Source organism: Daucus carota, chromosome 2 (genome assembly GCF_001625215.2).
Source record: "Daucus carota subsp. sativus chromosome 2, DH1 v3.0, whole genome shotgun sequence".
Lineage (NCBI taxonomy): Eukaryota > Viridiplantae > Streptophyta > Magnoliopsida > Apiales > Apiaceae > Daucus > Daucus carota.
In genome coordinates this window covers 23,254,494-23,277,256 of record NC_030382.2, presented here as the reverse complement: position 1 = coordinate 23,277,256, position 22,763 = coordinate 23,254,494, and the positions used below count along the sequence as shown (strand labels likewise).

General features: G+C 35.7%; 4 protein-coding genes across 4 annotated transcripts; 2 read left to right on the top strand and 2 right to left on the bottom strand.

Moving 5' to 3' along the window:
- Window positions 1-1,186: 1,186 nt before the first annotated feature.
- On the bottom strand, window positions 1,187-2,437 carry LOC108207208 (protein FAR1-RELATED SEQUENCE 5-like). Its single transcript, XM_017377669.1, has one exon. It carries the CDS (start codon window positions 2,435-2,437, stop codon window positions 1,187-1,189), a length of 1,251 nt encoding a protein of 416 aa, XP_017233158.1.
- A 72-nt stretch (window positions 2,438-2,509) lies between these two features.
- LOC135150459 (protein FAR1-RELATED SEQUENCE 5-like) lies at window positions 2,510-3,358 on the bottom strand. The gene has a single exon (XM_064086768.1). The coding sequence runs from the start codon at window positions 3,356-3,358 to the stop codon at window positions 2,510-2,512; it is 849 nt and encodes a 282-aa protein (XP_063942838.1).
- A 3,387-nt stretch (window positions 3,359-6,745) lies between these two features.
- Window positions 6,746-8,566, top strand: LOC108207209 (uncharacterized). Its single transcript, XM_064086767.1, has one exon. The coding sequence runs from the start codon at window positions 6,746-6,748 to the stop codon at window positions 8,564-8,566; it is 1,821 nt and encodes a 606-aa protein (XP_063942837.1).
- A 5,534-nt stretch (window positions 8,567-14,100) lies between these two features.
- On the top strand, window positions 14,101-16,041 carry LOC135150457 (uncharacterized). The gene has a single exon (XM_064086766.1). The coding sequence runs from the start codon at window positions 14,101-14,103 to the stop codon at window positions 16,039-16,041; it is 1,941 nt and encodes a 646-aa protein (XP_063942836.1).
- Window positions 16,042-22,763: the final 6,722 nt, after the last annotated feature.

Below are 22,763 nucleotides of genomic sequence, written 5' to 3'. Positions count from 1 at the left end.
AAGACGGATGAAATCATTGATTATGCCTGGGGTGCTGGTGTTTTGGCAAATCTGTACAGGGAGTTGGGTAAAGCTGTGAAGAAGACCAGCACTTCCATTAACGGGTGCGTGATGCTTCTTCAGCTCTGGGCTTATGAGAGGTTGTTGCCTGGTCGTCCTGTGATTGCACGTGGATTAGAGCGTGTATGGCCGAGGGCACGCGCATGGGCTGAGCCAGTACAGGGCAGGAGGGTTAACCCTCACCATCATGTACGCTAGTATCATGGGGATTTTGATAGTTTTGATCCAGAGTGGGTTACTTGGCAGCCGTATGCTCATTTTTATCAGCTAGATGATGTCGATCAGGAGGAGGATGTTGATCTGTATGTTGCTTGTCATATGGCTCTGGGTCGTATCCCTATGTTTGCTTTCGAGATTGTTGAGTATCAGATGCCAGACAGGGTATTGAGACAGTTTGGCATTTTACAGCATATACCAGAGCGGCCTGTTGACATGAGATTTTTGAGGGCGGAGAGGAACTCCGCGTCACAGCGGGATGATCACATTGCTAGGCTGAGTGCTTATAGAGATGAGTGGGATAGCTTCGTATCTACGGGTATGCCCATTATCACGGAGGGTGCTTATGTACCTATATCGGAGTATATGCATTGGTTTAGACTCCACAGCAAATTGAGGATTGTTCCGTGCCTAGCCCCTCCTCTTGATATCATACAACCCCGTGATTGGTTCTCGCAGCAGAGTATGGTCGATGCGGTATGTTGCATACTTTATTAATTACTACATATGCTGCTTTGTTTTATAAGAATGTTATAGTACTTGTTTTACATTCATGTCCATAAAATACGCATTTGAATGTAGCAATACTTGCCTGACATGTCTGTTAATGATATTTACAGTTAGAGAGTGCTATGAGGATGGCGCACGCCATCCATGTGCGGGGTAGAGTGAGTACTAAATTTCGAAATTATATTAATAATTCATAAACGATACAACTTGAGTCATTGATACAAGACAAATATATAAATTAGACTAAGTCAGCTTCGTGGGACAATTTCTTGAATCATGATTTGCTCCTTTTTCACGACAAAATTTACATGTTCGTAACTTCTTTTTTGAAGTTGCCATCTCAATACCACTTTTATGTCTTCCCGTTTTGTTTCGTCCCTTCGTTTGTGACATTGGAGGATCAAAAAAACGGTTCAAAAACCGGATCGCCTACATTTTCATGATAGGACGAGTCATTTACACTCTTGTTGCGCATCTTTTCCGGAAAATATTCGTTCACGTAATTTGTCTCTTTCTCAATCATGACCATCACATAGCTAAATCTCGGGACCGAACAACTAGCACTAGCACTTAAACCTTGAAAGGATTTGCATAATGCATTATACCTTGCCTCTTGTGATTTAACCAAATCGCCAATCACGGGAGGGGTATAGAGTAGAGGTCCCGCAACTTCATTCCCGTTCATCGTCCACCTAAATGTGATATAGTTTGATGGTATCTTAGTCGCTTGCTTCTTATTGAGGTAACAAATGATGTGTTTACAAATCATGCCGGAATGTTCATATTTTTTGCATTCACATCTATAAGTTCCATCGCCAGAAACCGTCAAACAAACTCTTCTTATACAACGTTCAGGCACGTTGAATTTTTCAACCGAGTACACCTTCCACAAATAATTGGAGACATGTGGAATTTTTTTCATGACATAAGATGCACTTTTGACAAACTCAATTTGAAAACGCCTAAACATCTCTTTGGTGTATATTTGCGATGCATGAGCCTCCAATGGTGAGTTTAATATAAGTCTCCTTTTCTTGTATTGGGTGTTGTAGTCAGTTTCAACCTCGTGAAGATATTGATACTCCAAAGCCTTTTGTGAGTTCTCAATAAATTCCTTCAAACCGGTTGATGGTTGCACATATTGGTCAAAAAAGGAATTCATTGACTCGCTCCTTCCCGTAGTAGTCATACCGGCGGCAAAAGATTCTTTTGTATAAGCCCGAATCCATTTCTCTCTAATATTGTACATATCATTTAGCCAATCATGAGTTATGAGGTGGTACTTCTCAACCAAATCATCCCATCTTTCTTGAAATTCCTCCGGTGATAACGACTTATACACACATGCGTTGAATTCCGTTTTGAACTCCGGATAATGAGTATACAAAGAAGACAATTTTTCGGTGAACTTTTGACTTATATGACAAGAACAATATGCATGCTTGGTGGTTGGTAAAATCTTGGCAATAGCATTTCCCAATGCAATGTCTTGGTCGGTAATGATTGTAATCAGAGGTTTGTTGTCAACGGTTTCCAACCAAGTTTTCAAAACCCATTCATAAGATGTTTCTTTCTCATCCCTAATGAGTGCAAATCCAAATAAGATATTTTGGTAGTGATGGTTAACCCCCGTGATAGGTATGAAAGGCATACAATACCTATTAGTCCGATAAGTTGAGTCGAATGTAACCACATCACTAAAATTCTTGTATGCATTTGCCGATCAAGGGTCAACCCACACCGAAGCGTTAACCCGATCCTCGTCATCCATATCAAACCGATAGAAAAACTTCACGAAATTATTTCCCTTTAACTCCTCTAACAAAGCCAACCCGGACATTGCGTCACCACCATCAAACACTTGACATCGAATGTTAAGTAAAACATTACGTATGTCTTGATTAGTAAAACCAACATTCTCTAATCCACCGAGAGCTTCCCCTATTACTTTCAACACTTTTGAGGGTCCTATTCCCGATTTGTTCAACGTCTCTATTAAAGATCGGGCAACCGGACCTATATTACGTGATCTTTGCATGAATTGTACTTTGTCTGGGGTAACCATTGGATTATTGTGTTCTAACTCTACTGTGGTTATTTCCCATTCATCCGTCTTCACTCTATGAACAACCGAAATTCGAGCCTTACATTTTGTCCGATCAATTGTATCACGAGTCCTTTTTAAATTCAATTCCTCATCAACATTAGCCGAACTTGAACATACTCTCCCACCTAGCCGGCAAATATACATACGTGAACAAGCTTCATTGCTTCTAGAATGCCTATGAGTATTTCTAATGATAACCTCGAATCCAACCCTACGCCCGTAATCCCGATAAAATCTTTCCACCTCATCTAAATTATCAAACAACATGCCACTACAAAGAACAACATCATTCATATTGGAAAAAGTAAAATCATATATTTTTTCCCCAACATCAACATTATCATAATCATTTTTCCGTTCACTTCTTCCAAAACTTGTATTATCATCCTTTTTCCCACTATTATCATGACAATCATCTTCACCATCGACAAAAATAACCTTTTTTTCCTTTATCAACATAATCATCTTCTTCAACATAAATTACCTCATTCACAACATTAGCTTTTTTCCTACGCATAAAAGGATTTGCAACGGAAGCATAATCGAAATTATCATGATCACTAGAAGAACTAGAATCATTATCAAATAAATATGCCATAAGTTAAGGAGGAGTACCTTTTTTTATCTTCAAAACGTTCAAAATCAAAGAATGAAATGGGTGAAGGAGATAGAGCAATTTTGTTGTAACTGGTAGGTAAAAAACATTAATTACGGTCCCCGCAATGAAACATTGCGGGTACTAATACTCCCCGCAATGATTCATTGCGGGGTACTTTTAATACCCGCAATGAACTATTGCCGGGAGCGTAATTAATGTTTTTACCTACCAGTAACAACAAAATTACTCTATCTCCCTCACCCACTTCATTTTATTATTTATATTATTAATTAAATTAAATTATTTTAATATAAAATTCAATTTTATAAAGTTTAAAATTAATTAAAATGCCTGAATATAAAATTAAATTAATTAAATTATTAATTAAATTAAACTATTTATATTATTAATTAAATAAGAAATAAAATTAAGTTACATTATCAATTTCAATATATAGTAAAATTTATTTATGATTGAATTTTATTTCAAAGGTTATATATCTCCTTCCTAATGGACGACTACCAATGAAACATCTATTGTCAAACTGGTGTCATTACCTGTCTTGAAACTGCAAGGTACAATGTTCGAATCCTTATTTGGTTGTGTTGGAGTAAAAAAATACCCCCCGCAATGATTCATTGTGGGTATCAAACTGGTGTAAATAAAGTAAAAAAATACCCCCCGCAATGATTCATTGCGGGTATCTTTTATGTAATATCCATGCTTCATTTTATTTGAAAATACATAAATTATATGTATTTGAAGAATATTATTATATTTTCTTCCTTTTAGTAAAATTTCGTTCAGTCCCAATATATATTTTTGAATTATTTTCAGCCCAATATTAATCGGCCAATTATTAATCGAACCTCGCTAGATAGCCAAGTTCGATTTTATAGTTAATAGGCATCCCTTAACCTCAATATGTAGTTGAGGTAGGAACCTTGTGCTCACATCTTTTCGATGTGGGACAATTTTACCTTATTATGAAAATAAATAGCATACAAGCTTGAGAGCTTTATAGAGGAATATAGGTGGACCCTTAATTAATTTGTCAATGTGGGACATTTTCATCCTTGTTTCACTGACTTTCATGTCTATTTACATTACTTGAACTTTTTGTTAGTAAACAGACTTGAACTCCATCGGACAAATATTTTTTTTACTTTGAAATATCTTATAAAACTTAAGATAGGTTCTAAGCTCACTTTCTCATTTTGGGAAGGAGTGAGTTCCTTTTAATCACTTAACTAAATAACTTTATGGTATTATATAGAGTTGAGAAGGAGGTCTATTCTAAACCTTCTCGATGTGGGACAATAAAAATTGTCCAAAATTAAACCAACAAGTCTTAGTTGGTTCATATTATTTTTAATATGGGCTTGATGGCCCTAAGATATATAGAGAAAGAGATGATGATCTCTCGTATTATCTCGATGTGGGACTAATATTGTCCAAAACCAAGAAGCTGTCTTACTTGGTTATTTTCTTACTTGGTTTGTTTTAGTATTGGTTCCATAACCTTGTTATATAGGAAAAGAGATGGCACATCTCTAATACCTCTTCAATGTGGGACTTTGTCAAGTCTTGGTAAACTTAAAGCTTTTTCTTATACTTGCTTATGAGAAATTTATGTATTTCTCTTTATATTAAAATTTTAAAAACAGATTTAATTGGCGATATCTAAGCCAAGAAAAAGTTGTGAACTTTCTTGAGCATAAGGTGTTGAACTTTCTTAAGTGAAGAAAAGAGCTAAGCAAGATTTTTATAGATGTTGGAGGGGAGCCAACTCCTATATCTAATCAATGTGGGAGGTTTGTAACTTGTATAGTAAATAAGCAACTCCCAACCCACATTGGAAAGAGAAAAGAGGAAAGTTGAGAATATATAGTACAAGCCAAGCTATGGGCAACAAAAAAGAAAACTTGTTGATCTTAGCAAGGCATGCATCATTTATTAATACTTTGCCACCCGGCGCCTAGCTATCCTCCCTTGAACTCCTTTTAGTTTTATTCTTTGTCCTTGTACCACATCGAGAACATGATATCATGTTCTCATGAATATAAGCAATGATCTAAATTTTCCCACTTTCCTTATATAAATACACCATCCTAGTTGGCTTTCCTAAATAGGAAGCTTAAGACTTCTACTTTGTAAGTCCTCGTACTTAATTCTTCATTATTTATTTGATTTATTAATTTATATTATTATTTATTTGTGCGTGGTTAGTTAATTTGAATTAGCTAGTAGAGTTGTAATTAGTAGAATTTTAGCTTATTAATCGAAAATTGTGATTAATATTGTTAGGACGGGATTAATAATATCGAGGTTCGAGATCGAGAAAGAATTTAAATTTTAGAAGCGAATTAAGGTAAGATATACTGTACTTATTCGCTGTTGATGTTTAATATTTAAATGATGATTTGATTTTGGATATGATGTTTTACTGATGAAAAAAACAAGTATTCTTGCATTGATATTTGATGAACTGATGATGACGCTTCCTTTTTGGAAGTAAAGCTAAACAGATTGTTTAGCTGGCCGGGATCCCAACTTGACGAATTGATGAACTAATCATACTTGAATACTCGGTTCTAATCTTATGTGAACTATTTTGCTGTGATGAACCTTTGATGATATTGATAAATTCTTGATGATTATTTTATCGAAAGATTGTTTTAGTTCTTGGATAAACCTCAGTTGAATCGTACAATATATGCTTACTGAGCTTTACAGCTCACTCTTTTATGTCACTGACTTTCTCAGGAAAGAATTTTGGAGAAGGATGTTCTGGAAAGGATAAGAATGTGATGAACTAAGGTTTTAGTGACAACGAGAGGCTTGTAGCAAGTAAAGGTTTTGTGTTTGTGTTTAAGTTAGGAGCTTATGATGTAATCTTTTGTTACGAACTTGGAAACGTTGTAAGAACTTTATATTATTAAGTGCTGTTAAGGTTGTGTAAGCATATATTGAGTTGGTTAGTTTGTTTGGCATCCCCGGGTCGGGTTTCTGAGGTCATCCCGGGCCGGGGGCGCCACAGGTGGTATCAGAGCTATAGGTTCGGGTATCGGCGAAAGTAGAATTAAGATTCTAGACTAGTGTGTTTTTAAGTTAGGAGAATATGTCTAAGGGATATGTGGACCTTAGTTGTGAATCTGTGGAATAAACTATATGTTTAGTACTTACTATAGTGCTAGTATGATTTGTGGATTAGAACAGAGTTCTAATATATATTATATGATTTTTAGGTAACGATGAATGAAGAAAATAGTAGTGGAGCTGGGCCTAGCGTTCAAATTAGTCCTGAAATGATGTTGGTTTTGGAGGAAATGAGGAACATGTTGAAGACTATTAGGGGAGATCAAGAAAATACGAATACAATTAAGGTAAACACTGATCGTGTGGAGGAACAAGATCGTATAAATAATCCGGAGCGAGAAGGTGAGAATAAACGAAGGTGTACTTACAAGACCTTTAAGGATGCTGATCCCCCGATATTTAAAGGAGATTTCGATTCTCATGTTTTGAATACATGGATTAAGGAAATGGAGAAAGTGATAGAAATTTCTGAATGCTTGGATGAACAAAAGGTGAAATTCGCAACACACTCTTTAAGGGGGGAAGCAGTATTTTGGTGGGACACTGTTAAACAGACGGAAGATTGTTCAACAATGACTTGGATGAGGTTTAAGGAGTTGTTCTTTGATAAATATTTTCCAGCGTGTATGAAAAATGAGATGGAGATGAAGTTTTTAGGATTAAAGCAAGAAGGAATGTCTGTGTCAGAATATTTGTCGAAGTTTTTGGAGCTTTCTAGGTTTGCCCCTCATCAGGTTAATACTGAAGCTAGGAAATGTCAGAGATTTCAGGAGGGACTGAAACCTCAAATTAGAGAAAGGGTCTCTTTGTTGGAACTAGAGCAATTTGATAAGTTGGTGGGAAAAGCTAGGATTGCCGAAAGGGAGTATGAAGCTCGCACCCAATTCTTCAACAATAAGAAAAGAGGAAGAGAAACAGATCTGCGTGATAATTCAGGATATAAGAAGGATGATAAGAAGTTTCAGAAGACAAAGAAAGAGAGTTTACGGGGAAATGATAGGAAGACCACTATATCGGAGTGTAAGAAGTGTGGACTGAAGCATGGTGGTGACATTTGTTACCGAGCAGATGGGTTGTGCTATAATTGTGGAGAAAGGGGGCATATAGCGACTCAATGCCCAAAGCCGAAAGTGATTTCCTGCTATAGCTGCGAAAAACCAGGACATGTATCGAGGGACTGCCCACAGAAAGGAGTCAAGCAAGAAGTTGAAACTAAAGGAAATAGGACTTCTACAACAGGACCTTTTCAGCAATCAGCACCTAGGGCAGTGGCAAGAACCTACGCAATGACAACTCAGGATGCTGAAAAATCTCATGATGTTGTGTCAAGTACGCTTCAACTTTGTTCTCAAGATGTGCATGTTCTGTTTGATTCTGGATCAACTCATTCTTTTGTGGATTTGAAGTATGTGGATAAGTTGAATACTACTGCGCAAAGTTTAGATAATTCACTACTAGTAAAACTCCCTAATGGTAGGAATTTGTTTGTGAACAAAGTTTATAAGGATTGCCCCCTTGTAATTAGCGGACATACTTTTCTAGTAGACTTGTTACCTTTAGACTTAAGGGATTTTAGAGTGATTTTGGGAATGGATTGGTTGACGAAGTATAAAGCCAATTTGGATTGTAGTAAAAAGCGAATATGTTTAAGGAGGCTAGATAAAAAGAAGGTTTATTTTAAAGGAGACAGGTCAGAAAAACCTAGTGTCATGATATCAGTTCTGAAAGCTTATAAGATGTTAAGAAAAGGATGTGAAGGGTTTCTAGCTTATGTGATTGGTGAGGAGGAAGTTAAAAATAAAGTTGAGAATACCCATGTGGTTAGAGAGTTTCTAGATGTTTTTCCCGAGGATTTGCCAGGATTGCCACCCGAAAGAGAGGTTGAGTTTAGTATTGAATTGGTTCCGGAGGCGCAACCAGTATCGAAAGCACCATATAGAATGGCACCAACCGAGTTGGCAGAACTTAAGGTATAGTTACAAGAATTGTTGGATAAAAAGTATATTAGACCAAGTGTTTCTTCTTGGGGAGCACCGGTGTTGTTTGTGAAAAAGAAGGATGGTTCTCTCAATTATGTATTGATTATAGAGAACTGAATAAGTTGACTGTAAAGAATAAATACCCACTTCCGCGAATAGACGATCTTTTTGATCAATTACAAGGAGCCACTTACTTTTCAAAGATAGATTTGCGCTCAGGTTATCATCAATTGAGAGTGAAGAAAGAAAGCATTCCATTTACGGCGTTTAGGAATCGATATGGTCATTATGAGTTTGTAGTAATGTCGTTTGGGGTGACAAATGCACCTGCGGTATTTATGGATTTAATGTATCGAGTATTTAGGAATTATTTGGATAAGTTTGTAATTGTGTTTATCGACGATATTCTTATTTACTCAAGGACTGAGCAGGAACATGAAGAACATTTGAGGATGGTCTTGGAAACTTTGAGGAAAGAACAGTTGTATGCTAAGTTTTCAAAATGTGAGTTTTGGTTAAGGAGAGTAAGTTTTCTTGGACATGTAGTTTCAGAAGAGGGGATTTCGGTTGATCCTTCAAAGATTGAGGTGATCATGAATTGGGAGAGACCAAGGACGGTGACAGAGATTCGAAGTTTCTTAGGTTTGGCCGGGTATTATAGGAAGTTTGTTCAAGATTTCTCTAAGATAGCTGGACCATTGACAAATCTCACAAGGAAAGACGTTAAGTTTGTTTGGTCGGAGGAATGTGCGAAAAGTTTTATTGAATTAAAGAAAAGACTAACGTCTGCTCCAGTACTCGGATTACCAGATGGAATTGAAGATTTTGTTATTTATAGTGATGCGTCAAGAAAAGGATTAGGATGTGTGTTAATGCAACGTGATAAGGTAATTGCTTATGCATCTCGACAATTAAGAAATCATGAGAAGAATTACCCCACCCACGATTTAGAATTGGCCGCAGTAGTTTTCGCGCTTAAAATCTGGAGGCATTACTTGTATGGAGGAAAGTGTAAAATTTTTACAGATCATCAAAGTTTAAAGTACCTCTTTTCACAGAAAGATTTAAATATGAGGCAGAGAAGATGGTTGGAGTTGTTAAAGGATTATGATTCTGAAATTTTATATCACCCTGGTAAGGCGAATGTTGTAGCTGATGCGTTAAGTAGGAAGGAAGTCGGGAATTGTGCGAGTGTCATAGTAGAATCACTGGATGTTCAAGAAGAAAGACCTGGAATGGAATTTGGTATACGAAAGAAGGATGAGAGCTTATTGTGTCAAATTAAGGTCAAACTGATGTTATTAGAAAAGATAAAGGCAAGTCAGATTCAAGATGAACGATTAAAGGAAATTTTGAATAATTCTATTTCAGAATCGGGAAAGAAGGATTTTAGGAAAGGAAACGACGACATAGTGAGGTTCCGCGATCGAATATGTGTACCATCTGATATAGAGATTAAGAGGGAAATATTGTCTGACGCACATTCATCATCTTTTTCGGTACATCCTGGATCTACGAAGATGTATAAAGACTTAAAGCAACATTTTTGGTTGCCTAAGATGAAGAGAGAAATTGCAGAATGGGTGGCAAGATGTTTAATTTGTCAACAAGTGAAAGCGGAGCATCAAAGGCCAGGAGGTTTATTACAATCACTACATGTCCCTGAATGGAAATGGGAACACATCACCATGGATTTTGTGTTAGGGTTGCCAAGGACACAAAAAGGAAATGATGTCATCTGGGTTATCGTGGATAGACTAACAAAGAGTGCACATTTTCTAGCTATATCGGAATCATCACCTTTGGAGAAGTTAGCCAAGTTGTATATACGAGAAATAGTTAGGTTACATGGAGTACCTGTTTCAATTGTGTCTGACAGAGATCCCAGATTTACTTCGAGATTTTAGAATAGTTTTCAAGAAGAGATGGGTACAAAACTAAGTATGAGCACGGCATTTCACCCTCAGACGGATGGTCAATCGGAACATACAATTCAAATTTTAGAAGACATGTTAAGAGCTTGTGTGTTGGATTTTAAAGGAAGTTGGGAAGAACATTTACCTTTAGCAGAATTTGCATATAATAATAGTGATCAAGCGACAATTGGGATGGCTCCATATGAAGCTCTTTATGGACGTCGATGTAGAACACCATTATGTTGGGATGAAGTTGGAGAAAGAAGATTGTTGGGGCCAGAGTTAATTCGGGTAACTACGAAGAAGGTGAAGTTGATACAGCAAAGGATTTTAATTGCTCAGAGTAGGCAAAAAAGTTATGCAGACAAGGATCGGCGAGATGTGGTGTTTAAGGATGGAGATTTTGTGTTTCTTAAAATTTCTCCATGGAAGGGTGTTATGAGATTCGGGATGAAAGGAAAATTAAGTCCTCCTTATATTGGACCATTTGAGGTTCTTAGAAGAATTGGAGAAGTGGCATATGAGCTCGCGCTACCACCAAGTCTTGGACATATTCATAACGTATTTCACGTGTCATATTTGAGGAAGTATGTCTCGGATCCGTCGCATATTATAGATTATGAACTAATAGAAATTCAAGAAAATATGCAGTACGAAGAAATTCCATTAGAAATAGTAGATCGTCACGAGCAGAAGTTAAGAACGAAGGTCATACCACTGGTGAAAGTGATTTGGCGAAATCATGAAATAGAGGAAGCAACTTGGGAACCTGAAGAAATGATGAAATCAAAGTATCCCCACTTATTCAATAAGTCAGGTACAAATTAAGTTTAATTTCGGGGACGAAATTCTTTTAAGGCGGGAAGGATGTAATATCCATGCTTCATTTTATTTGAAAATACATAAATTATATGTATTTGAAGAATATTATTATATTTTCTTCCTTTTAGTAAAATTTCGTTCAGTCCCAATATATATTTTTGAATTATTTTCAGCCCAATATTAATCGGCCAATTATTAATCGAACCTCGCTAGATAGCCAAGTTCGATTTTATAGTTAATAGGCATCCCTTAACCTCAATATGTAGTTGAGGTAGGAACCTTGTGCTCACATCTTTTCGATGTGGGACAATTTTACCTTATTATGAAAATAAATAGCATACAAGCTTGAGAGCTTTATAGAGGAATATAGGTGGACCCTTAATTAATTTGTCAATGTGGGACATTTTCATCCTTGTTTCACTGACTTTCATGTCTATTTACATTACTTGAACTTTTTGTTAGTGAACAGACTTGAACTCCATCGGACAAATATTTTTTTTACTTTGAAATATCTTATAGAACTTAAGATAGGTTCTAAGCTCACTTTCTCATTTTGGGAAGGAGTGAGTTCCTTTTAATCACTTAACTAAATAACTTTATGGTATTATATAGAGTTGAGAAGGAGGTCTATTCTAAACCTTCTCGATGTGGGACAATAAAAATTGTCCAAAATTAAACCAACAAGTCTTAGTTGGTTCATATTATTTTTAATATGGGCTTGATGGCCCTAAGATATATAGAGAAAGAGATGATGATCTCTCGTATTATCTCGATGTGGGACTAATATTGTCCAAAACCAAGAAGCTGTCTTACTTGGTTATTTTCTTACTTGGTTTGTTTTAGTATTGGTTCCATAACCTTGTTATATAGGAAAAGAGATGGCACATCTCTAATACCTCTTCAATGTGGGACTTTGTCAAGTCTTGGTAAACTTAAAGCTTTTTCTTATACTTGCTTATGAGAAATTTATGTATTTCTCTTTATATTAAAATTTTAAAAACTGATTTAATTGGCGATATCTAAGCCAAGAAAAAGTTGTGAACTTTCTTGAGCAGAAGGTGTTGAACTTTCTTAAGTGAAGAAAAGAGCTAAGCAAGGTTTTTATAGATGTTGGAGGGGCGCCAACTCCTATATCTAATCAATGTGGGAGGTTTGTAACTTGTATAGTAAATAAGCAACTCCCAACCCACATTGGAAAGAGAAAAGAAGAAATTTGAGAATATATAGTACAAGCCAAGCTATGGGCAACAAAAAAGAAAACTTGTTGGTCTTAGCAAGGCATGCATCATTTATTAATACTTTGCCACCCGGCGCCTAGCTATCCTCCCTTGAACTCCTTTTAGTTTTATTCTTTGTCCTTGTACCACATCGAGAACATGATATCATGTTCTCATGAATATAAGCAATGATCTAAATTTTAACTTAGAAATAAAACAAGAGAAGCAAGGGCAAGCACCACCCCTGTCGCCAGGGATGAGCGCCACCCCGACGCCAAGTTCCACGAGTTACCCTCGTTGCGCACAAATTATTGGCGCCACCCCGTCGCCAACATTTTCTTAAAATTAGATTCACCGTACCACATCGAGAAGGATTGGGAAATTTTCCCACTTTCCTTATATAAATACACCATCCTAGTTGGCTTTCCTAAATAGGAAGCTTAAGACTTCTACTTTGTAAGTCCTCGTACTTAATTCTTCATTATTTATTTGATTTATTAATTTATATTATTATTTATTTGTGCGTGGTTAGTTAATTTGAATTAGCTAGTAGAGTTGTAATTAGTAGAATTTTAGCTTATTAATCGAAAATTGTGATTAATATTGTTAGGACGGGATTAATAATATCGAGGTTCGAGATCGAGAAAGAATTTAAATTTTAGAAGCGAATTAAGGTAAGTATATACTGTACTTATTCGCTGTTGAAGTTTAATATTTAAATGATGATTTGATTTTGGAAATGATGTTTTACTGATGAAAAAAACGAGTATTCTTGCATTGATATTTGATGAACTGATGATGACGCTTCGTTTTTGGAAGTAAAGCTAAACAGATTGTTTAGCTGGCCGGGATCCCAACTTGACGAATTGATGAACTAATCATACTTGAATACTCGGTTCTAATCTTATGTGAACTATATTGCTGTGATGAACCTTTGATGATATTGATAAATTCTTGATGATTATTTTATCGAAAGATTGTTTTAGTTCTTGGATAAACCTCAGTTAAATCGTACAATATATGCTTACTGAGCTTTATAGCTCACTCTTTTATGTCACTGACTTTCTCAGGAAAGAATTTTGGAGAAGTATGTTCTGGAAAGGATAAGAATGTGATGAACTAAGGTTTTAGTGACAACGAGAGGCTTGTAGCAAGTAAAGGAAGATGCTAGTGTAATATGCTTGTGTTTGTGTTTAAGTTAGGAGCTTATGATGTAATCTTTTGGTACGAACTTGGAAACGTTGTAAGAACTTTATATTATTAAGTGTTGTTAAGGTTGTGTAAGCATATATTGAGTTGGTTAGTTTGTTTGGCATCCCCGGGTCGGGTTTCTGAGGTCATCCTGGGCCAGGGGCGCCACAGGTGGTATCAGAGCTATAGGTTCGGGTATCGGCGAAAGTAGAATTAAGATTCTAGACTAGTGTGTTTTTAAGTTAGGAGAATATGTCTAAGGGATATGTGGACCTTAGTTGTGAATCTGTGGAATAAACTATATGTTTAGTACTTACTATAGTGCTAGTATGATTTGTGGATTAGAACAGAGTTCTAATATATATTATATGATTTTTAGGTAACGATGAATGAAGAAAATAGAAGTGGAGCTGGGCCTAGCGTTCAAATTAGTCCTGAAATGATGTTGGTTTTGGAGGAATTGAGGAACATGTTGAAGACTATTAGGGGAGATCAAGAAAATACGAATACAATTAAGGTAAACACTGATCGTGTGGAGGAACAAGATCGTATAAATAATCCGGAGCGAGAAGGTGAGAATAAACGAAGGTGTACTTACAAGACCTTTAAGGATGCTGATCCCCCGATATTTAAAGGAGATTTCGATTCTCATGTTGCGAATACATGGATTAAGGAAATGGAGAAAGTGATAGAAATTTCTGAATGCTTGGATGAACAAAAGGTGAAATTCGCAACACACTCTTTAAGGGGGGAAGCAGTATTTTGGTGGGACACTGTTAAACAGACGGAAGATTGTTCAACAATGACTTGGATGAGGTTTAAGGAGTTGTTCTTTGATAAATATTTTCCAGCGTGTATGAAAAATGAGATGGAGATGAAGTTTTTAGGAATAAAGCAAGAAGGAATGTCTGTGTCAGAATATTTGTCGAAGTTTTTGGAGCTTTCTAGGTTTGCCCCTCATCAGGTTAATACTGAAGCTAGGAAATGTCAGAGATTTCAGGAGGGACTGAAACCTCAAATTAGAGAAAGGGTCTCTTTGTTGGAACTAGAGCAATTTGATAAGTTGGTGGGAAAAGCTAGGATTGCCGAAAGGGAGTATGAAGCTCGCACCCAATTCTTCAACAGTAAGAAAAGAGGAAGAGAAATAGATCTGCGTGATAATTCAGGATATAAGAAGGATGATAAGAAGTTTCAAAAGACAAAGAAAGAGAGTTTCCGGGGAAATGATAGGAAGACCACTATATCGGAGTGTAGGAAGTGTGGACTGAAGCATGGTGGTGACATTTGTTACCGAGCAGATGGGTTGTGCTATAATTGTGGAGAAAGGGGGCATATAGCGACTCAATGCCCAAAGCCGAAAGTGATTTCCTGCTATAGCTGCGAAAAACCAGGACATGTATCGAGGGACTGCCCACAAAAAGGAGTCAAGCAAGAAGTTGAAACTAAAGGAAATAGGACTTCTACAACAGGACCTTTTCAGCAATCAGCACCTAGGGCAGTGGCAAGAACCTACGCAATGACAACTCAGGATGCTGAAAAATCTCATGATGTTGTGTCAGGTACGCTTCAACTTTGTTCTCAAGATGTGCATGTTCTGTTTGATTCTGGATCAACTCATTCTTTTGTGGATTTGAAGAATGTGGATAAGTTGAATACTACTGCGCAAAGTTTAGATAATTCACTACTAGTAAAACTCCCTAATGGTAGGAATTTGTTTGTGAACAAAGTTTATAAGGATTGCCCCCTTGTAATTAGCGGACATACTTTTCTAGTAGACTTGTTACCTTTAGACTTAAGGGATTTTAGAGTGATTTTGGGAATGGATTGGTTGACGAAGTATAAAGCCAATTTGGATTGTAGTAAAAAGCGAATATGTTTAAGGAGGCTAGATAAAAAGAAGGTTTATTTTAAAGGAGACAGGTCAGAAAAACCTAGTGTCATGATATCAGTTCTGAAAGCTTATAAGATGTTAAGAAAAGGATGTGAAGGGTTTCTAGCTTATGTGATTGGTGAGGAGGAAGTTAAAAATAAAGTTGAGAATACCCATGTGGTTAGAGAGTTTCTAGATGTTTTTCCCGAGGATTTGCCAGGATTGCCACCCGAAAGAGAGGTTGAGTTTAGTATTGAATTGGTTCCGGAGGCGCAACCAGTATCGAAAGCACCATATAGAATGGCACCAACCGAGTTGGCAGAACTTAAGGTACAGTTACAAGAATTGTTGGATAAAAAGTATATTAGACCAAGTGTTTCTTCTTGGGGAGCACCGGTGTTGTTTGTGAAAAAGAAGGATGGTTCTCTCAATTATGTATTGATTATAGAGAACTGAATAAGTTGACTGTAAAGAATAAATACCCACTTCCGCGAATAGACGATCTTTTTGATCAATTACAAGGAGCCACTTACTTTTCAAAGATAGATTTGCGCTCAGGTTATCATCAATTGAGAGTGAAGAAAGAAAGCATTCCATTTACGGCGTTTAGGAATCGATATGGTCATTATGAGTTTGTAGTAATGTCGTTTGGGGTGACAAATGCACCTGCGGTATTTATGGATTTAATGAATCGAGTATTTAGGAATTATTTGGATAAGTTTGTAATTGTGTTTATCGACGATATTCTTATTTACTCAAGGACTGAGCAGGAACATGAAGAACATTTGAGGATGGTCTGGGAAACTTTGAGGAAAGAACAGTTGTATGCTAAGTTTTCAAAATGTGAGTTTTGGTTAAGGAGAGTAAGTTTTCTTGGACATGTAGTTTCAGAAGAGGGGATTTCGGTTGATCCTTCAAAGATTGAGGTGATCATGAATTGGGAGAGACCAAGGACGGTGACAGAGATTCGAAGTTTCTTAGGTTTGGCCGGGTATTATAGGAAGTTTGTTCAAGATTTCTCTAAGATAGCTGGACCATTGACAAATCTCACAAGGAAAGATGTTAAGTTTGTTTGGTCGGAGGAATGTGAGAAAAGTTTTATTGAATTAAAGAAAAGACTAACGTCTGCTCCAGTACTCGGATTACCAGATGGAATTGAAGATTTTGTTATTTATAGTGATGCGTCAAGAAAAGGATTAGGATGTGTGTTAATGCAACGTGATAAGGTAATTGCTTATGCATCTCGACAATTAAGAAATCATGAGAAGAATTACCCCACCCACGATTTAGAATTGGCCGCAGTAGTTTTCGCGCTTAAAATCTGGAGGCATTACTTGTATGGAGGAAAGTGTAAAATTTTTACAGATCATCAAAGTTTAAAGTACCTCTTTTCACAGAAAGATTTAAATATGAGGCAGAGAAGATGGTTGGAGTTGTTAAAGGATTATGATTGTGAAATTTTATATCACCCTGGTAAGGCGAATGTTGTAGCTGATGCGTTAAGTAGGAAGGAAGTCGGGAATTGTGCGAGTGTCATAGTAGAATCACTGGATGTTCAAGAAGAAAGACTTGGAATGGAATTTGGTATACGAAAGAAGGATGAGAGCTTATTGTGTCAAATTAAAGTCAAACTGATGTTATTAGAAAAGGTAAAGGCAAGTCAGATTCAAGATGAACGATTAAAGGAAATTTTGAATAATTCTATTTCAGAATCGGGAAAGAAGGATTTTAGGAAAGGAAACGACGACATAGTGAGGTTCCGCGATCGAATATGTGTACCATCTGATATAGAGATTAAGAGGGAAATATTGTCTGACGCACATTCATCATCTTTTTCGGTACATCCTGGATCTACGAAGATGTATAAAGACTTAAAGCAACATTTTTGGTTGCCTAAGATGAAGAGAGAAATTGCAGAATGGGTGGCAAGATGTTTAATTTGTCAACAAGTGAAAGCGGAGCATCAAAGGCCAGGAGGTTTATTACAATCACTACATGTCCCTGAATGGAAATGGGAACACATCACCATGGATTTTGTGTTAGGGTTGCCAAGGACACAAAAAGGAAATGATGTCATCTGGGTTATCGTGGATAGACTAACAAAGAGTGCACATTTTCTAGCTATATCGGAATCATCACCTTTGGAGAAGTTAGCCAAGTTGTATATACGAGAAATAGTTAGGTTACATGGAGTACCTGTTTCAATTGTGTCTGACAGAGATCCCAGATTTACTTCGAGATTTTAGAATAGTTTTCAAGAAGAGATGGGTACAAAACTAAGTATGAGCACGGCATTTCACCCTCAGACGGATGGTCAATCGGAACGTACAATTCAAATTTTAGAAGACATGTTAAGAGCTTGTGTGTTGGATTTTAAAGGAAGTTGGGAAGAACATTTACCTTTAGCAGAATTTGCATATAATAATAGTGATCAAGCGACAATTGGGATGGCTCCATATGAAGCTCTTTATGGACGTCGATGTAGAACACCATTATGTTGGGATGAAGTTGGAGAAAGAAGATTGTTGGGGCCAGAGTTAATTCGGGTAACTACGAAGAAGGTGAAGTTGATACAACAAAGGATTTTAATTGCTCAGAGTAGGCAAAAAAGTTATGCAGACAAGGATCGGCGAGATGTGGTGTTTAAGGAGGAAGATTTTGTGTTTCTTAAAATTTCTCCATGGAAGGGTGTTATGAGATTCGGGATGAAAGGAAAATTAAGTCCTCCTTATATTGGACCATTTGAGGTTCTTAGAAGAATTGGAGAAGTGGCATATGAGCTCGCGCTACCACCAAGTCTTGGACATATTCATAACGTATTTCACGTGTCATATTTGAGGAAGTATGTCTCGGATCCGTCGCATATTATAGATTATGAACCAATAGAAATTCAAGAAAATATGCAGTACGAAGAAATTCCATTAGAAATAGTAGATCGTCACGAGCAGAAGTTAAGAACGAAGGTCATACCACTGGTGAAAGTGATTTGGCGAAATCATGAAATAGAGGAAGCAACTTGGGAACCTGAAGAAATGATGAAATCAAAGTATCCCCACTTATTCAATAAGTCAGGTACAAATTAAGTTTAATTTCGGGGACGAAATTCTTTTAAGGCGGGAAGGATGTAATATCCATGCTTCATTTTATTTGAAAATACATAAATTATATGTATTTGAAGAATATTATTATATTTTCTTCCTTTTAGTAAAATTTCGTTCAGTCCCAATATATATTTTTGAATTATTTTCAGCCCAATATTAATCGGCCAATTATTAATCGAACCTCGCTAGATAGCCAAGTTCGGTTTTATAGTTAATAGGCATCCCTTAACCTCAATATGTAGTTGAGGTAGGAACCTTGTGCTCACATCTTTTCGATGTGGGACAATTTTACCTTATTATGAAAATAAATAGCATACAAGCTTGAGAGCTTTATAGAGGAATATAGGTGGACCCTTAATTAATTTGTCAATGTGGGACATTTTCATCCTTGTTTCACTGACTTTCATGTCTATTTACATTACTTGAACTTTTTGTTAGTAAACAGACTTGAACTCCATCGGACAAATATTTTTTTTACTTTGAAATATCTTATAGAACTTAAGATAGGTTCTAAGCTCACTTTCTCATTTTGGGAAGGAGTGAGTTCCTTTTAATCACTTAACTAAATAACTTTATGGTATTATATAGAGTTGAGAAGGAGGTCTATTCTAAACCTTCTCGATGTGGGACAATAAAAATTGTCCAAAATTAAACCAACAAGTCTTAGTTGGTTCATATTATTTTTAATATGGGCTTGATGGCCCTAAGATATATAGAGAAAGAGATGATGATCTCTCGTATTATCTCGTTGTGGGACTAATATTGTCCAAAACCAAGAAGCTGTCTTACTTGGTTATTTTCTTACTTGGTTTGTTTTAGTATTGGTTCCATAACCTTGTTATATAGGAAAAGAGATGGCACATCTCTAATACCTCTTCAATGTGGGACTTTGTCAAGTCTTGGTAAACTTAAAGCTTTTTCTTATACTTGCTTATGAGAAATTTATGTATTTCTCTTTATATTAAAATTTTAAAAACAGATTTAATTGGCGATATCTAAGCCAAGAAAAAGTTGTGAACTTTCTTGAGCAGAAGGTGTTGAACTTTCTTAAGTGAAGAAAAGAGCTAAGCAAGATTTTTATAGATGTTGGAGGGGAGCCAACTCCTATATCTAATCAATGTGGGAGGTTTGTAACTTGTATAGTAAATAAGCAACTCCCAACCCACATTGGAAAGAGAAAAGAGGAAAGTTGAGAATATATAGTACAAGCCAAGCTATGGGCAACAAAAAAGAAAACTTGTTGATCTTAGCAAGGCATGCATCATTTATTAATACTTTGCCACCCGGCGCCTAGCTATCCTCCCTTGAACTCCTTTTAGTTTTATTCTTTGTCCTTGTACCACATCGAGAACATGATATCATGTTCTCATGAATATAAGCAATGATCTAAATTTTCCCACTTTCCTTATATAAATACACCATCCTAGTTGGCTTTCCTAAATAGGAAGCTTAAGACTTCTACTTTGTAAGTCCTCGTACTTAATTCTTCATTATTTATTTGATTTATTAATTTATATTATTATTTATTTGTGCGTGGTTAGTTAATTTGAATTAGCTAGTAGAGTTGTAATTAGTAGAATTTTAGCTTATTAATCGAAAATTGTGATTAATATTGTAACATCTGGGATTATCCGTGTAATTATTTGAATGATTAATGAATATTATATGAGTATTATATGAATCTTTGTGAATTAATTGGTTCCTGTTCTATTAATTTAGTTATGTATTTTGGATTAAATTTGAGGAATATCAATTTTTATGTGTTCAGTATACAATATAGTTTATTTAGATATGTTCATATCGATTTATGTATTGTCGTATGATTTTATATTTGATTTATGAATTTAATTATGTATATTTTAATTAATTATTAATTATTTTGATTTTTCGAAAACCGTCAACCTGTAACGGTACCGAGATTTTATTTCCCGAAAATTTCAACAAAATTCACCTTTAGCCTAATTTGAACATTCCGGACACTTTTCATGTTTTGACTTTTTCGATCCGGAGTACGGTTTGTTCCGGAGCCGGTCCGGCGGAATTTTTCGGTATTCGATAATTATCTGTTTGTCTCGATAAACGTGAAACTAGATATTTATGTTCATCCTTATCTTGTAATAATGACAGTGGGACCCGCATACTAATGACTGATTAAAAAGCCCCGTTTTGATAATTATCTCGAAAACCGGTACCGATTGGACCTGTTTTATTATATAAAGCTATTAAACATTGTATTTTCGTGTCATATATGATCCAAAGGGGTATTAATTTTTCATAACTATAAATAGCCTTAACCGCACTTTAATTCATCGGGGAAATCATAATCTCAGTTAAACACGAGTTTATCGAGAGAGTGTTCTTCGTGTTCTTGAGATTCAAACAAGGATTTGGAAGTGTTATCGGACTCGGATTTTGGCATTCAAGTACTCAAATCGAAGGTTTTGAGGAGTAGAATCTGATTTTGTCATCAAAAACATCAAGAAATTCGCAGGTGAGGAGAGATTTAAGGTTTTAAATTCGAAGCCATTTAATTTAAATTAGAGATTTTTGATTTTGAAGTGGTTTATGTGTTTTGATGATTGTATGTTGTAGATAATGTTCTCCTGATCATTTTGGTATGTCATATGCACGATTTGGAGTTCAATAACGTGTTCAATTTGAGGTTTAATTGTTGAATTAGAAAATTAGGGTTTATATGAATGTTTGAATGTTCTTAATTGATTTTTGGGGCTTTTGTATTTAACAAATCTGGGTGTGTTTTGAGGTTGGGAATTAGTAGAGCACGTTGAGAGGAGTCGAATGGTACCTCGACTGTGGGTGGTGGAGCTCGGAAACGAGCAAATCGGAGAAGAACGAGTTCGCCGGCGGCGAACTCTTCTCTCTCAAATTCCGGCTAATTCAGACTTTTAATGATGATTTTGATGGTTTAAGCAAGTTTAAGGGGAAGTATATTCGAGTTCTGGAGCTTCTGGAACGCGACGGAGTGCTGGAACGTCGATTCCGGCAAGTCGGTGGGGCGGCGGCGGAAAACTTCCGTTTAGCCCCCTGACTTATGAAGACAGTGAAGTTTTGATACTATAGTTTCGTTTTTTTCAACTTAACCCCTGCCCCCAAGTTTCTAAACTTACGTTTTAGACCCTGGACTTTCAAAATCTTTTAAAAGTTTTATTTATTTAAATTTAATTTCGAAAATCATTTATTTTAATTTCAAAAATAGTTTTTAATTATTTATTAATTCAAAAATAAATCTGATTTAATTTATTAATTAATTTTAATTAGTAATTAATTATTATAATTAGTCAATTAATTTAATTATTAATTGATTAATTGTTTTAATTAATTATTAATTAATTTTAATTAATTTATTAATTAGATTTAATTATTTTAAATGATTTTAAAATTCCGAAAAATAGTTTCGAGCTTTAAAATATTATTCTAAAATATGATTGAAGCTCGTTAATTGATTTCAAATGATTTTGGACTTGATTTCGAGTATCCAGAAATGGATTATTTATTTATAAAATGATTCTTTGATCGTTTTAATTCCGAAAAATGTTTAAAAATTCTTAATAAATACCAGAAAAGTCCGTTTGACTTCAAACCTCTTTTGAAAAATATATTTTATTAAATATTTTATGTGATATGTGCTATGTGCTATCTGATTGATATGTTATGTGTTTACGTGATTGATATAAAATTGTTTTGACATATCTTTTGATCCGTAAATCGGATTTGGGTGAAACGAAGGGTAGATAGAAACTCGTTTCGAATATAAGATGATGAGAATAGTATGAGATCACATATTGATAATTAGTTGTGATGATTAGCAGAGAAGCCAGGCGTAATAGAGGGGAAAGCAAGTGGATATAGAATAGTATATCGAGCAGGAGCAATTGAAATTTGAAATCGTCAGTATAAGGCAAGTTTCCTTGATACTTTCCTTCAATTATATATATATGATCCTTGATGTGATGGTTTTGTGAGCTTTCTAATTCACTCCTGACACTTATCGAGCCGTATTATGAATTGTTTGATTCATTGATTCGTGAACCATCAACCAGATTCTTTAACTACCAC

What these genes read in the sequence shown, in the direction of transcription:
- LOC108207208 (XM_017377669.1), bottom strand. Translation starts at nt 2,437, where the DNA reads ATGCCTTTCATACCTATCACGGGGGTTAACCATCACTACCAAAATATC.
- LOC135150459 (XM_064086768.1), bottom strand. Translation starts at nt 3,358, where the DNA reads ATGATTATGTTGATAAAGGAAAAAAAGGTTATTTTTGTCGATGGTGAA.
- LOC108207209 (XM_064086767.1), top strand. Translation starts at nt 6,746, where the DNA reads ATGAATGAAGAAAATAGTAGTGGAGCTGGGCCTAGCGTTCAAATTAGT.
- LOC135150457 (XM_064086766.1), top strand. Translation starts at nt 14,101, where the DNA reads ATGAATGAAGAAAATAGAAGTGGAGCTGGGCCTAGCGTTCAAATTAGT.